General features: G+C 47.0%; 1 protein-coding gene across 2 annotated transcripts in view; it reads right to left on the reverse strand.

The window, feature by feature from the left end:
• The window catches only part of WDFY2 (WD repeat and FYVE domain containing 2), a 193,088-nt gene that overhangs the window by 137,695 nt on the left and 38,752 nt on the right, over positions 1-16,641 (reverse strand). The window contains exon 2 of one of the 2 annotated variants that reach the window (XM_082244711.1): positions 11,356-11,423. In XM_082244711.1, coding sequence (XP_082100837.1) covers positions 11,356-11,423 — 68 coding nt within the window. The remainder of the gene's footprint in view (positions 1-11,355; positions 11,424-16,641) is intronic. The other variant, XM_082244712.1, reaches the window with a different exon arrangement.

Genomic DNA, 16,641 nt, shown 5'->3' on the forward strand with positions numbered 1-16,641 from the left:
ACCCTCAGATTTTATCACTTTCACTTTCAGTGGCTGATGTAATCACTAAGTATGTCATTTCTTTATCTTTTAATCCTTGCCTATGTTCCAGTTAAAACTAGTGCCATTATTGCTTCCCCAGATTTCCTGATCAGGGTGGCTCCTTTCTTTTGCAGCACCCTATGGAGTCCCCTTGCATGCAGGGACTAGAGTTGTCTCCCTACACTGCGTGCATCAATGGAAACACACAGCCCTCCAGCCTAAGAAACAAGGCACTCATCTGCAACTTCCTTCCCCCAAACTAACAGACTGGTTCAAGACTGCGCTGTCCACTGTTAACTCTTTCTGATGAAGACTAGAAGTTCAAAGAAGTAGCACTGAGAAAACAGGAGCCAACCGCATTGAAAGTTGTAAACTGCAAGCGCTGGTGAAGGATTAATAAAAAATAGTTTACTGAGGAATGTATTTTATTGTGCTCAATGTGTTAAGCTAAGAACGCTGAGGATTTAATACTACTTTAACCAGTTCCCGACCGTGCTATAGCCAAAAGACAGATACAGCGCGGTCATCCAGTCCTGGGAGGGTGTCCATGGACGTCCTCACAGAACCGAAACTGGCACACTCTGTGATCCCGCTAAAGGGCCAATCACAGCGGCCCTTTACCACGTGATCAGCTGTGTCTAATCACAGCTGATCGCTTGTAAATAAACTTGCAGGTTTTCGGCATTCCTTTCCTCATGCGCTGTCACAGCGTAAGGAGAGGGGAGCCGGTAACCGGCAATTCTGACAGGGGACATTTACACTGGTATGAGGGCAATGATCATCAGTGCCCTGATTATCAGTACTGCCTTGTTAGTGCCCATCAGTAAAAGGAGGAAAAATTACTTATTTGCAAAATTTTATAACAGAAACTAGAAAGTTTTTTTTTCCAGAATTTCTGTTCAGTTGTTATTTTTTTTTTTTTTTTTTTAGCAAAAAATCAAAAACTCAGGAGTGAATAAATACCACCAAAAGAAAGCTCTACTTGTGTGAAAACAAATTATGAAAATTCCATGCAGGTTTAGTGTTGCATGACCGCATAATTGTCATCCAAAATGTGACAGCACTGAAAGCTGAAAATTGGACTGGGCAGTGAAAGTATTCAGTATTGAAGTGGTTAACGTCTTACATACATACATACATACATACATCAGAATTCCTGCACTCTGCATCTGTATTATAAAACAACCCAAACTAGAGTGCAAGATTATACATACTTAATAGGGGGAATCATCACAACGTTTACATGCACACTGATGCACGTGCTCTTGAAGCATTTACACTGTGCACAGGTTACTGAGGGTTAACCCTTACAAGTTGGGGGAACTAGGGGGGGGGGGTGGGTGAAAGCAGTATTAAACCCAAAAGCAAACATACTACAGCTTATCAAATCTTAGATGTAATGGCTGCATTAGTTTTCTTTTTTATGCTTTCTTTTAATTTCACCTGGTGATCCGGCCAGTAAGGGTTTATCAACAGAACAAGCTGTCCTGCAGATGTAGCAGTTAGAGGGATGCAACAAAACCTTTCCCACTGACAAGAATGCTTACAACAATCAGCTTTTATGTAAAACTTTTTTTCCTAAATAGAAAGCAACTGTTGCTTTAACTGCTTATAAAAAGAGTTAGCTGGATTTTAATTTGTATTGTAGATCTAAATCTGCTACATCTAACACTCCCCTCACCCAAGATTAATACTGGCTGCCCAAAGGTGCCCCCTGTACTCCTTCATCCACAGTGGAGGCATTGTAGCACATGAAGTGCGTTACTGGTAAGATCACCAGGTGACAGAGGAAAAAAAGTCTAAGAAAAATGACCTGCCCAATGTACATATACAGCGGCAGTGTGGCCTTTAAGCACAAAATCCCATACCTGTATGCGATTCCTCTTATCGGATCTGGGGCACGCCCCGCCCCCACTGTGATTGGGCACAGTGGGGACTAATCAGCGGGTCCAGCGGCCATGATGGCTGCCAGGACCTGCTGATCATTCACAGGAGAGGCAGAACGAAGGTCTGCCTATGTAAACAAGGCACAGCATCCCCCTAACCCTTAGAAAGCACTCCCTAGAAGCACATTTAACCGTTTGATCGCCCCTAATGTTAACTTCTTCCCTGCCAGTGTAATTTATACAGTGACAGTGCATTTTTAGCACTGATCATTGTATTGGTGTCGTGGGTTGCAAAAAAGTGTCACTTAGTGTCAGATTTGTAAAATGCAATGTCACAGTCCTACCAAAAATTTGCTAATCTCCACCATTACTAGTAAAAACAATTAAAAAAAAAAAGTCCATAAATCTATCTCATAATTTGTAGACTCTATAACTTTTGAGCAATCCAATGAATATACACTTACTGGGGTTTTTTTTTTTAACCAAAAATATGTAGCAGAATACATATTGGCCTAAATTGATGAAGAAATTCGATTTTTTACATTTTATTATTCGATGTGTTTTATAGCCGAAAGTAAAAAAACAGAATTTTTGTAAAATCTTACCTGTAAAATTCCTTTCTCTGAGTCCTCCGACAGTCGCCGCCTCTTCATATTCGTGACTATGGGGTTATTGACCTTTGCTCCGTAAGAGTAGCTAGGCAACAGAATATGTTAATATCAAAGCTTTTAGCATACCCCACCCCTAGGGGGTGGTCCCCTCAGTCAATACCCTCCTGCTTCCTGCATTCCTACCTCAGTTTAAGTAGCATAGCAGTAGAGTACATAAACAAAACCCCAAAAGAGGGGCGGGGGCGGCGACTGTCGGAGGACTCAGAGAAAGGAATTTTACAGGCAAGATTTTACAAAAATTCAGTTTTCTCTTACGTCCTCCGGCAGTCGCCGCCTCTTCATATTCGTCACTATGGGGACGTCCCAAAGCAGAGTAGACATGAGGGGTGGGAGAAAAATCACAGCCGCGCCCAAGGCAATGCAGTACCCACATCAGAAAAAAAGGAACCTTACCAAAGGAAGGAAACCAACTGGGCAACATGAAAAAAAACTTGCTCAGCAGGAGCAACAACCCAGGAAAACAAATAACCTAGGGATAAAAACATCCCAACAGCAAAGGGTCCAAAAGAAAAAACAAGGAACCCTAAGGCACTGCTGCACTAAGAACCTTGCGGCCAAAGGAAGCATCTGCCGATGCCTGAACATCCACTTTGTAGAATTTTGAGAAGGTGTGAACGGACGACCAAGTCGCCGCCTTACACACCTGGGCCACAGAAGCCCGATGATGAAAGGCCCAAGACGTACTCCGAGATCTGGTAGAGTGCTTCTTCACAGGCATGGGGAGAACTTTTCCCTTCAAAGCATAGGCCTGTACAATGACCTGTCTGATCCATTTGGCGATGGTAGAAGCCGACGCCGCCATGCCCTTCCGAGGCCCCTCTGGAAGGACAAATAAAGAATCCGTCTTGCGAAAGGATTCAGTCGATGACAGGTAAACCCGATCGCCCGAACAACATACAAGGAATGCAAAGCCACCTCCTTTGGATGTTTAGGCTTCGCGCAAAGCGAAGGCAAGACAATGTCCTCATTGAGGTGAAATTCCGAAATCCTTTTCGGAAGGAAGGACGGGTTAGGTCGCAAGACCACCTTATCCAAGTGAACCACCAAATACGGAGATCTGCAGGACAAAGCTGCCAGCTCCGACACTCTGCGAGCCGAAGTGATCGCCATCAAAAAGGTGACCTTCTTGGACAACATAGACATAGAGATCTCCCTGATCTTTTCAAAGGGAGCATGTTGCAACACGGACAGAACAAGATTCAAGTCCCATGGAGGTAAAGGCTCCCTCCTAGGAGGGACCAGATGCCGCACCCCTTGAACAAAAGTGCTAACCAAAGAATTAGACACCCCAGGGCGTTGAAAGAGAACGGCCAGCGCAGAAATCTGACCCTTAACCGTGGTCAACACCAAACGCTGGTCCACGCCCGTTTGAAGGAAAGCCAACACTCTTGATACCGAGTATGAGTGAGGGGAATACCCCCTGGACTCACACCAAGCAAAATAGGCCTTCCAAGTACGGTAGTAAACCTTCCCCGAAGAGGACTTTCTAGCCTTGATCAAAGTGTGAATGACCTCAGGGGAGAGACCCCTATCCTTCAGGATCTTGGTTTCAACAGCCAGGCCGTCAAAGCCAGCGACTGTAAAGCAGGATGGAATATCGGCCCTTGAGACAGGAGATCTTCTCGAAGAGGCAGACGCCATGGAGCGTCGACCGCCAGATTCACGAGATCTGCGTACCAAGACCGGCGAGGCCAGTCTGGCGCCACCAGAATCACTGTGTGTGGCTCCGAGACCAACCTGCGAAGGAACCTGGAAAGTAGCTGAATCGGTGGAAAGGCATACATCAGACGATACTGATGCTAGGGAGCCACTAACGCGTCCGACGCGTCCGCCCGAGGATCGCGCGTCCTTGCCACGCACCTCACCACCTTGTTGTTTAGACGAGACGCGAACAGGTCCACATCTGGTGAGCCCCACTTCGCGCACAACATCTGGAAGACATCCGGGTGAAGGGACCATTCCCCCTGGTCCAGGGCCTGGCGACTCAGATAATCCGCCTGCCAGTTCTCCACCCCCGGAATGTGAACCGCCGTTATCGCCGGGACGTGCGTCTCGGCCCAAGACAGAATGTCGGCCACTTCCCAAGCCGCTCGGGCACTCCTGGTGCCCCCTTGGTGGTTGATGTAGGCCACCGCTGTGGCATTGTCCGTCTGCACCCGAACCGGACGGCCCTGCAGCCTGTCCGACCAACGCCGAAGGCAGAGATTTATCGCTCGCAATTCCAGAATGTTGATCGGAAGGGAGGATTCCTCCTCCGACCAAGTACCCTGGGTGGACAGAATGCCCAGAACACCACCCCAGCCCAACAGGCTGGCATCCGTGGTGATCACCGTCCACGAGAAAGGGCGAAAGGACCTGCCCCCCCGACACCGCCGGGGACTGGAGCCACCACAGAAGGTCCCTTCTGGAGCGATGGCTCAATGAAATCTGGAGATCCAGAGATTGCGGTCGCCCGTCCCACCTGGTAAGAATCTCCCTTTGGAGACCCCGCGTGTGAAACTGGGCGAAGGGAATCGCCTCGAAAGCCGAGACTATCAATCCCAGACACCTCATGCATGTCCGGAGGGACGAGCACTGAACGTCCCTGAGGGACCTGACTTCTTCCTGAAGCTTCCCGAGCTTGTCTTCCGGCAGGAATACCTTCGCCTGAACAGAGTCCAGGATCATTCCCAGGTAAGGAAGACGAACCGACAGACACAGCGTCGATTTTGGAAAACTTATCGTCCAACCAAACTCCTGTAGAGTCTGCATCGTGACGGACAGGTCGTTCACCAGACCCTGACTGGTCGCAGACCGAACCAAAATGTCGTCCAGATACCCCAGGACCGAGATGCCCTGGGCTCTCAAAGCCAGAAACGGCGCAAGCACCTTGGTAAAAACCCGCGGAGCCGAAGCGAGACCAAAGGGTAACGCCACGAATTGGTAGTGATCCTCCGCAATGGCGAATCGAAGGAACCTCTGGTGACCCCCGAAAATGGGGATGTGAAGATACGCATCCTTCAGATCGATGGACGCCATGAATTCACCCGGAACCAGGGCAGCCACCACTGATCGCAGGGATTCCATGCGGAACTTGCGAACCCGCACAAAGCGGTTCAGAGCTTACAAGTCCAGAATCGGACGTACCTTGCCCTCCTTCCTGGGCACAGTGAACAGATTGGAATAGAACCCCCGAAATCTGTCCCGATGAGGCACCGGAACCACCACTCCCTGAGCCCGCAGGTCCCGCACCGCCAGGTGCAGATCCCGCAAGCTCTCCGGAGACAGCTGAAGATTTGAGGGAAAAAATCTGCTCACCGGCCGAGATAGAAACTCGATCTTGTATCCAGATCGAACGATTTCCTGAACCCACCTGTCCCGAATGCGGGCCAGCCAGGGTTGAAGAAAACCGAGCAAACGTCCCCCCACCCCAGAACTGGGTGAGGGCGCCCCTTCAGGCCGCATTGTTATGGGCAGCGGACCCGGACTGGCCGGACTTCTGCTTACCTGTCCACGGCTTTTTCTGGGAGCCTTGGCCCTTGAAGGACTTGCCCTTATAGTGCGACCGAAAGGCACGAAAGGACCCCTGAGGGGGTCTAAACGAGGTATTCTTCTTACCGCGAACAAACTTAGTCTTGTGAGTCTGGGGCAAGAGAGTGCTCTTACCCCCAGAAATACTCTTTATCAGAGTATAAAAAGATTCGCCAAAAAGGCGAGAGCCCGCGTAGGGCAAATTAGCTAAAGTTTTGCGAGAAGATTGGTCAACAGACCAACATTTCAGCCATATCAGGCGACGGTTCAACACCGCCACACTTTGGAGACGCGCAGCCAAAGGGACCGTATCTAAGTCCGCATCACACAAATACATGACACCCTGATGAATCTGATCCTCCATAGCCAAAGTTGTCGGCGGGGCAGAGTCAGCCACCAGGGTGCGCCTGAGCACCTGCGTCCAATCTGCAATAGCCTGGGCTGCCATAATGGAAGCAAAAATCGGCTTCAGCATAGAGCCCGCAACCGTATAAGAGTGACGGGCCAGAGACTCCAACCTCCTGTCCGTAGGGTCCCGGAAAGCCGGGGTATCCTCAGCAGGAATCGCAGTGGATTTATTCAAAATCGCCACCGCGTGATCCACCTAAGGCGGCACACACCAACGCTCATCAGTGGCGGGAGTAAAAGGATAACGCAGCTTAAACCTACTCGGCACAGCAAAAGGCTTCTTCAAATTGCGCCATTGTTCATCAACAGCGCGCTGAAATTCCGTAGAGCAAGGAAAAACCTGCGACGTTTTGCGCTTTCTTTGCGTCCCGTAAGAGGACATCAAAAACAGGAGGACATGGTTCATCCTCCAAATGCAGTGTTTGCTTGATAGAAGCAACCAACTCATCCATGAGTGCAAGCTCTTCAGACGAGCCAGGGGGAGAAACATCAACCCCTTCCACCTCAGCCTCCCCTTCAGACCCCGCAAGGTCTAGAGGTGAGCGAGACCCTGAGAAGGGCACTCCAGCCATAGCATCCCCATCGCCCTCAGAGGAAATTGACACTCTGGGCCGTTTTGTGGATCGATCAGCCACCAGCATCTGCACCTGAGCAGCTAAGTTAGCCACAATAGTGGCCAGATCAGCCCCCTCGGGGGAAGCAGCAGCCCCTTGGCCCCCTACCAAGGTGGGGGGAAACTTGCTTTCCTGAGAATCCATGCCCCAGTAGACTTAAGAAAAAAAGGAGTACTGCCCCTTTAAGATCGCGGCGAGCGTAGCCCACTGCACTCACTGAATACACTGACCCCCACAGGGATAGGAATACTAGGCAAGGAATACAGGAATATGGAAAGGTAAAACCTGGAGAGATCACACAGGCTGCTGCACCGATCGCTGTCCCAGAGGAAAAGGAAGTGATGCAAGACTGACCGCCCCTATGAAGCCTATGTAAGGCTACACAAACATGGCCGCTGGCTGAGGCTCCATAGGCAGATACAGAACAGGGCTGACATGAGGCCTGAGCGATCGCCGCCAAAATGGCGGCGCTTGGCGCCAAAAAACGCTGCTCTTTCCACACAGGACCGGCCACCATAGCTCGCTGTAAAAAAATGGTGGACCGCAGCAGTGGTCGCCGCACAGTATGCCCAAAAATGTTGCACAAGCATGTCACATACAGCATGTCTCACAGAAAACTCAGCCTGTTACACAGAGCAGAGCAGGAGAGCCCCCCCCCCCCTCTTCAGCCCACAGAAAGGCAGCTAGTACTGACAGGGAGCTCAACGTTTTTACACAGACATGCAGAGTCCCACAGTCCCAGACTGACACCCAAAACAGACAGGTCCCCACACAGAATACACTTACCATCCGGATGGCGTGGGGAGCCCACACAAGCGATCAAACCGCTGCACTAAGGACAGGGAGAGTCGCAGCCAGGACGCAGTGGAACTGCGGTGCGAAACCGCAAATGGCGTCCGGTGAGGTAGCCACCTCACCGCAGCATCCCTGCAGCGAACAGGGATGGGTCGTTCATATATGCCAGGGAAACCTGAGCTGAACGCTCGATGGCAGGCTGGGAAGCCCCTGGCCCTGAACCCCGGATAACCAGGGAGGCCAGCCCGAGACCCAGCTCCGCACGATCATCTTCATCAGAAGAAACTAAACTAGTGCTGAAAAATAACAGCTAAATAAAGAAGAGAAAACACTTGAAATAAAATCAAAGAGAGGGAATAGAGGCTGAGACTGAAATCCCAGCACAGGATAAGCCTGCTAACTCCTGAGCTAGACAATTGAAACTGAGGTAGGAATGCAGGAAGCAGGAGGGTATTGACTGAGGGGACCACCCCCTAGGGGTGGGGTATGCTAAAAGCTTTGATATTAACATATTCTGTTGCCTAGCTACTCCTACGGAGCAAAGGTCAATAACCCCATAGTGACGAATATGAAGAGGCGGCGACTGTCGGAGGACGTAAGAGAAATACTGTTTTTCAAAATTGTCGCTCTTTTTTTAATTTTTGTGCAAAAAATAAAAAAAACGCAAAGGTGATCAAATACCACCAAAAGAAAGCTCTATTTGTGGGGACATACATTTTTTGGGTACAGTGTCGCACCTCTGCGCAATTGTCAGTTAAATAACGCAGTGCTGTATTGCAAATAATTGCCTGGTTATGAAGGGGGGGGGGTAAACCTTTCCGAAGCTGAAGTGGTTAATGCAGCCACCACATCTAATGATTGGTAAGAGACAATTACGTTTTTAGCTTGAGTTTAACACCACTTTAAAGCGCCCTTGGTGTAATACTGGCTAGAGAGCTGTGTGTACTGGAGGGGCATCCTACTGCTGGGGGGAAAGGAGAGTGAGACACCAATGTGTGCCCTAACAAACACAATCCCGGACCATACAATGGAAAGCAATAAGAAACTAACTTCCTGAACATCAACTCAATACAGAACCTGCAGATTGTGTGCCTGGGCCCAGCATGCAAGGACTATGGGGGGGGGGGGGCGGGAGACAAGAATAGTGTTCCACATACAGTTTGCGTGGTGGGAATAGAAGACTGCAGACTGAGGGGTCTCTAGAGGAGAAACTAAAGAATGTGCGCTGGAGAAGGAATACAGGGAGTAAAGATTTAAAAAAAAAAGTCCCGGAGAAAATAAGAGCATTGAGAAAAAAAAAAAAACCAAATGTATGTGAAGGAAAAATACAGAGGGGGTCCAATGTGTGTGCTGAAGGAGGGATATGGGGAGGACCGATGTGTGCCCTTAGTGGTTGTAAACCTCAATATGAACAAAGCATTTCCTTCTATAGGGTGTACGTGTCTCAATCCAGAGCACTAACTGTCATGTGTCTGTTGTTTGGTTTCTCTGCTATCTGTATGAATCACTTCTGACAAATCTGACACCAAGAGAAATAAGGTGACAGGGAAGAGACCTCCAGCTGATTGACAGCCTCAGCTCTGTTCCTGTGTGGAGGGGAGTCTGTCCCTTCAATCAGCTCTCAGAGCTCTTCTCAATCTCTGCAGAGTGTAATTTCATCTCCCCTCCCTATTTTTTCTGACAACTCAGACAAGCTTTATACATTGTACTTTTTGGCCTAAAAGCAAAACGCTAAGTCCTGGTTCACACTGGGGCAACTTGTCAGGCTCCATTCAGTCCTATGGATTCCTTCTAATCGGAGCAACTCAAGTCGCTCCGACTTAGAAAAAGGTTCCTGCACTACTTTGGGGGCGACTTGCATTGACTTCTATTAGAGAAGTAATTTGCAAGCCCCGCTGAAGTCGCCCTGCACGGGGCAGCTTCAGAGGCGGGCAACTTTGAAGCCGCCCCAGTGTGAACTGAGCCTAAGTGTGGCGGAAAACTAACACTACACATCCCCTTGAACATACCATCCACACCATGAAACATGGTGGTGGCAGAATCATGTTGTGGAGATGCTTTTCTTCAGCAGGGACAGGGAAGCTGGTGAGAGTTGATGGGAAGATGGATGGAGCCAAATACAGGGCAAACTTAGAAAACCTGTTAGAGTCTGCAAAAGACTTGAGACTGGGGCGGAGGTTCACCTTCCTGCAGGACAACAACCCTAAACATACAGCCAGAGCTACAATGGAATGGTTTAGATCAAAGTATATTCATGTGGTAGAATGGCCCCAGTCAAAGTCCAGACCTAAATCCAGTTGAGACTCTGCAGCAAGACTTGAAAATTGCTGTTCACAGACACTCTCCTTCCAATCTGACAGAGCTTGAGCTATTTTGCAAAGAAGAATGGGCAAAAATGTCACTCTGTAGATGTGCCAATCTGGTAGAGATATACCCGAAAAGACTTGCAGCTGTAATTGCAGAGAAAGGTGGTTCTGCAAAGAATGGACTCAGGGGGGCTGAATACAAATGCACGCCACACTTTTCACATATTTTTTTGTAAAAAATTTGAAAACCCATTTATCATTTTCCTTCCACTTCACAATTATGTGCCACTTTGTTTAGGTCTATCACATAAAATTCCAATAAAATACATTTACGTTGTTGGTTGTTACATGACACAATGTGGAAAATCTCAAGGGGTATGAATACTTTTTCAAGGCACTGTATATGTGGTCCCCTGCATGAGGCTCTGTCCGGTGAGTGCTTTTTTCTCATACAGCATAGAGCAACCTTCTGACTGTCCCCAGTGGTGAGAAATGGTAATGCGGGGTGCCGCCACTGCGAGAACAGTGCTGGTTGACTATGTGTGACAAATGCGCATGTTGCTGCTTTCCTGTGGCAGCTTTAATATCTGCGAGTGCATTTTAGTTCTGTTGCTCACGGTGGTGGAGAGGATTTTTTATAGCTGGAAGACACTTTTTTTGCGGTGATATCTATCACATATTTTAGACTCTTTTCCATTGGACTTATTCACACCGATTTATTTTTATTATCATTTTTTAATATAGTGGATGCTTCTTGCACACGATGAATGCTGTACTGATAGCACATGCTTTAAGTTTGTATTATTGTATATTTGGAGGCGCTGCAATTATTTTCTTTGTTAGAAAAAATAAAATTGGTTTACAACAGCCAGTCAGCAAAGAAGTCATTATAGAGCTTTTACCCACTAGGAAGCACATTACATTTTTAAAAGAATTAACTTGACTATTAACTGCAGTTTAGTGCACCCTAATGCAGCATGCAGCACTTTTTTTCCAAAGCACTGCAACACAAACATAGGTGGAAATACGGTCTTTTGAAAGCAATGCATTCTCCAATGTTGATGCTTGTGCTATAAAACGCATCTGGAGGAAAATGAGTCCTGTGAAATGGGTTTATGAAGGTCATCTGTGCCAAACAACGTACCTGGCATGGCATGAAATATACTAGGCCAGAACTGACCACTGTCTCTCTTTATCCAAACACGCACTGTCCTGAAAAAAAAAAAAAAAAAATTATGAGAGAAGAATACGGGTGGTAAGAGGTACAAAAACTACAGCAACACAAGAATGTATCATGGAGCAGAAGAGTTTGTAATTACAATAGTTCTGTCACTTGAGTCGTGTCACCCATTTTGTGCACTGGAGCAAGGTGACATTCTACTAATCCATTGACACATGAACAGGCAACCTCAGCACTCCAGTTGCAGGGAAACTACACATCCCATCTTTCTACTGCCTCTGGGAGTCATGCCTGCCGCTGTATGAGTCTGGGTTCACACTTATGCAAATTGGATGCAGTTTTCTTCACATCCAATTCGCATGACAGACTGTGACTGGCTCTCAATGGAGCCTGCTGACATCTCCGAGACGGATACGGTCCGCACTGGAAAAGGGGCCTGTGTGTCTTTGGCTCCGTTTCAGGTCCAAATTTAGACAAGAAATTCAGACCCAATTCACACCTGAAACAGTGAACAGGGATGCACCGGACCCCAGGCACAAACCCGTGATCGCAACAGTGTGAACCCAGCCTTGGGGTCCTTTCATACAGGAATTCCGCTCAGCTGACTCCACTTTGCTCAGCCGGGGAATCGATACGCTGATCAGGCGGATGATAGGTCCGTCTCCGCTCACTGTGCTGAGACGGACCTGTCAGCGCCCCGCTCTCCTCTATGGGGAGATCGGATGAAAATGGACGGCCTGTTTGTTTTCAGCCAATCCTATCCAGGGGTGTTAAACTGGTGGCTCTCCAGCTGTTAAGGCACTACAAGTCCCATGCCTTTGGGAGTCATGCTTGTAACTGTCAGCCTTGCAATGCCTCATGGGACTTGTAGTTCCGCAACAGCTGGAGGGCTGCCAGTTTGACACCTGTGAGAGGAGGTAAAATAGGGTTACCATCAGTCTGGATTTCATGGACAGGAGCGGATCAGATAGGATAGCAGCAGACATGTCACCGCTGACATCTGCTGCCCCATAGGGGTGAATGGAGCGTCTGATCAGGTCCGCCTGAAAAACGGACAGGTGGACCTGATCGCAAAGCCCCGTGTGAATCCAGCCTAAAAGGCCCGTACACACGATACGAAAATCGGAAGGAAAATTTTGTCCGACGAACGATCTGCTGATTTTCAGATTGTTAGTATAGTGCTCTCGACAGCCGACTACGGATTTTCGGACGACAAAAACTGGATGTGCAGGCTATAAAATTTTTATCGTACGTCAACACAACGTCTGATTTTCATTTAGTTAGTACAGTTTTCGTCTGAAAAAAAAACCTAAGAGCAAGACTAGGCATGCTCAGAAATGAAAGAACACATACAAAACAATTTAACACATGGCATCACTTCTAAAGTTGAATTCTGTCCTACGGGAATTTACGTATGAAAGTAACCTCTTCACTTTCCATATGAGACTAGCATGCAACAAAAAATGGACGACAGATCATTCGATAATCTGATCGTGTGTATGAGAGGCTTTAGTCTTACAATGCCCCGTGAGATTTGTAGCTAAACAGCTGAGAGTGCCGAGGTTACTAGTCCATGCACTAGGAAATAAGAACCTTGGAGGACAGGACATAAAGTAATACAGTGAGAGTGGCAAATGGCATCGGGAATACTTATGGTGAACAAGTCACTCTGAAAAATGGCACAATAAAAAATACATTCTAGGTTGGAAATAAACGGAGCTTTCCCAGTAATAATAATTTCCCCTTCTCTGTAGTCTGCGTTACTTACTCCTGACCCCTGCGCTGCATATTGTTGCCACACCCACAATCTTCTGGATAAACCAGGGGGGGGGGGGGCATTGGCAAGCCCTGCAACGCAGGTTGTTCATGGCCCCTGATTTCTACTGGCAACCCTGAAGGGAGCGTCACCACACCTGTAATCCATTGATGCTACCTCCAGCCTGTAACTAAAGGAGCTGGAGGAAAAATCTCCAGAGTTCTGCACCTGTGATGCACGGATTGTGGTGGAAAGGCTTTGCAGGCTCAAATGCAAAAATAAAAAATTACACATTGTAATAGTTCACCTTTACCACAAAACTGCCTATGCAGATAAGGGGCATCTGTAGATAAAAACAAACTTTGCAGCTCTGGCTAAAGATGAATAAAGCCCTTGCTATAGGGGTAGGCCATTTACATACCTTATGAAGCCTGACGGGAATACTCCCAGGACGTCGCTAAATGAGGCCTAGTCATCACTGCTCACCTCCACCATCACAGGAGTGAGCTCTCAAGCTAGTTCAGAGCTACTAAATCAGGGGAGAGAAAAAAAGTGTATGAGAATGGGTTTGAATCAGAGAAAAAGCTTGCCCCTGTGATGGTGGAGGTGAGCAGTGATGACTAAGCCTCACTTAGCAACGTCCTGGGAGTATTCCAGTCAGGCTTCACAAGGTATGAAAATGGCCTACACCTAAAGCAAGGGTATTCTGTATCTTTAGTCAGAGCTGCACAGTTCGTTTTAATCTACAAACATCACTTACCAGCATAGGCGAGTTTTTTGTAAAGGCGAACTATCCTTTTAGGTACATTATTCATTTTTTTTTTTTTTTTGCAAAATGTGGGCTTACATGATCCACTACTATGAGCCCACAATCAGATCGCTCTTTGCCTGCTCTCTCACCTGCCAATACAGGACAGGTTCTTCACTGCATCCTTTTTCTCCTCCACTTCTTAATACTCCGTTTTCCCTTTATGTCCACTCTGCCCTATCCATGCAGCCCAAGGCAAACTTGTGCTAGTTTTTATAAAGCTGACAAATGCTCAGTCACATGCCACCAAAGAAGCTTACAGACTAATCTCTACCAGGGAGACACTCCTGGATTGAAACTGGTTAGCTGATTATACAGAAGAAGATACTTAAAGCGGAGTTCCACTCCATCTTAAGTTCATTAAAAGCCAGGAGCTACAAAACGTGTAGCTGCTGACTTTTAACAAACCCATACTTACCTGTCCCACGGTCCAGCTATGTATCCACCCAAGGCCTCGATCCTCTCTCTCACCTGTCCCTGGCGCCGGCATCACAAGTGGGGGAACCTGGCTGTGACAGCTTGAGGCTCGTCTCCTCAGTGGCTGGGCAATCTTCTGGGACGTCTGACGTGTCCCAGAAGATTGCAGAGAGGGAATAGAGAACATCTACTCGAGTCGCCGAGGCCGCCCGAGTGGAAGTGGGAGTGGGTACCTGTCAAAGCAAGGTACCTGCCCCCCCCCAAAAAAAAAAAAAAAACACATGACGTGCCAAATGTGGCATGTAAGGGGGTGGGGAGTGCTTAAAGCGGAAGTTCCACTTTTGGGTGGAACTCTGCATTAAGCTAGCCAAAGATGGATCAAAACTTGGCCAGTTCAACGCAGACTGGCCATATTTACATTTGTGTCATTCTTAACCGCTTGCCGACCGCCGCAAGTACATATATTTATTATTATTATACAGGATTTATATAGCGCCAACAGTTTGCGCAGCGCTTAACAAAATGAGGGCAGACATTACAGTTACACTACAATTTGGAACAAAAGGAATCAGAGGGCCCTGCTCGTTAGAGCTTACAATCTAAAACTATACTGAGGCGGTCAGCCCCGGCCAGGCAAAGTGACGTATCGGTACGTCACTAGCCTGTGAGCCAATCGCTCAGATCGCCGCCATTACTCGTTAAAAAAAAAAAACAAACAACAGAAATGACAAAAATCTTTCCCTTAGTTAGTAAACGCAATAACTTTTGCGCAAACCAATCAAAATACGCTTATTGTGATTTTTTTTTACCAAGCATATGTAGCAGAAAACAAATTGGCCAAAAAATTTACTTTTTTTTTGGGGAATTTCATATAAAAAAAAAATGTGAAAAAGATTATTATTTTTGCAAAATTGTCGCTCTTTTTTTGTTTATAGCGCATGATCAAAAAAAAAAAAAACGCACAGGTGATCATATACCACCAAAAGAAAGCTCTGTTTGTGGGAAAAAAAGGACGTCATATTCGTTTAGGTACAGCGTCGCACGACCGCGCAATTGTCCGTTAAAGTCACGCAGTGCCAAATCACAAAATAGGCCCAGGTCAGGAAGGGGGCAAAATCTTCCGGGGCTTAAGTGGTTAAGAGAAATAAGAGAATAAACTACTTCTAATGAACGGGCTTTTTGGAAAAATCTGTGTTTGATCAGAGAATTCTGACAGCGGGGAGTATTTCCCCATCCACCTTGTTTGTGTGGATGAGGAATCCATTCAGCCCGCTGGCTGGAAACAAAACAAAGCAAGAAAAAAAACTGATGAACGTGTCGCTGGAACAAAGCATATGTAATTTGCAGGCCATCATAGCTGACCTCCATCTGAAAATATAACGTCCCTGACTGTCTCCGCCTTCAGTATTTTGAGTCACTTCCTCAGATCAGTTGTGCAACAAGATCAGCCAGAACTCCTGATCTTCAGTCTTGTACTGTACAGAAGCGAATGGATCAGAACAGCAGCCAGGCAACTAGCAGCTTCAAAAGTAGAAAACTGCAATGGCGGCCTCCATATTTTTCTAAGCACAGGTTTCCTTGAATGATCATCACTTATAGTCTGATTAAGGTATCTGTATTGTGAGGAAAAAGTTTGAGTAACATGAAGCACAGAAGGCCTGGGAAAACAAACCAAACCCATGGCCATAGTCCACATTCAGCTCATGGCTAGCATATCAGAGAGAAATTATTCAGGACATTCCTTCAGGATCCCAACATTCGGTAGTTCAACAAGTCACCAATGAGTAGGAGGATTTGGGAAGTACTACCTGGCTTCTCATAATTTGCTGGTATCTCAATGTAATAGATGGGACATCTCACTAATCACTAGACAAAACAGGTACGCACAGTGGAAACACTTTGTAAACTGCAATGCTAAACGCTGGGCTGCCCAAATGTCTTTCAGAATGTGGCCATTAGACATTTACATATACCCAAGATTTTATTTTACATGAGACCTCATACCAGTTATATTCACAGAGGCAGTTCAAAGATCAAAGTACATTTCTTTGTAATAGTCCTTATAGAGGATTTATATACCACCAACAGTGTGCAGCACTTTACAAATTAAAGGGAGACAGTACAGTTACAATACAAGAGGATTGGGAATGCCCAGCATGAGAGTTTACAATCTAAAAGATTCTCTAAATCAAACAACCAGAAAGTTGTCAGTAACTATCTGTGCAAACCCACACTGCTCAAAACAGGGCATGCTAAGAAAGAGGCGTGG

Source organism: Pelophylax lessonae (genome assembly GCF_965119305.1).
Source record: "Pelophylax lessonae genome assembly, chromosome: 2".
Lineage (NCBI taxonomy): Eukaryota > Metazoa > Chordata > Amphibia > Anura > Ranidae > Pelophylax > Pelophylax lessonae.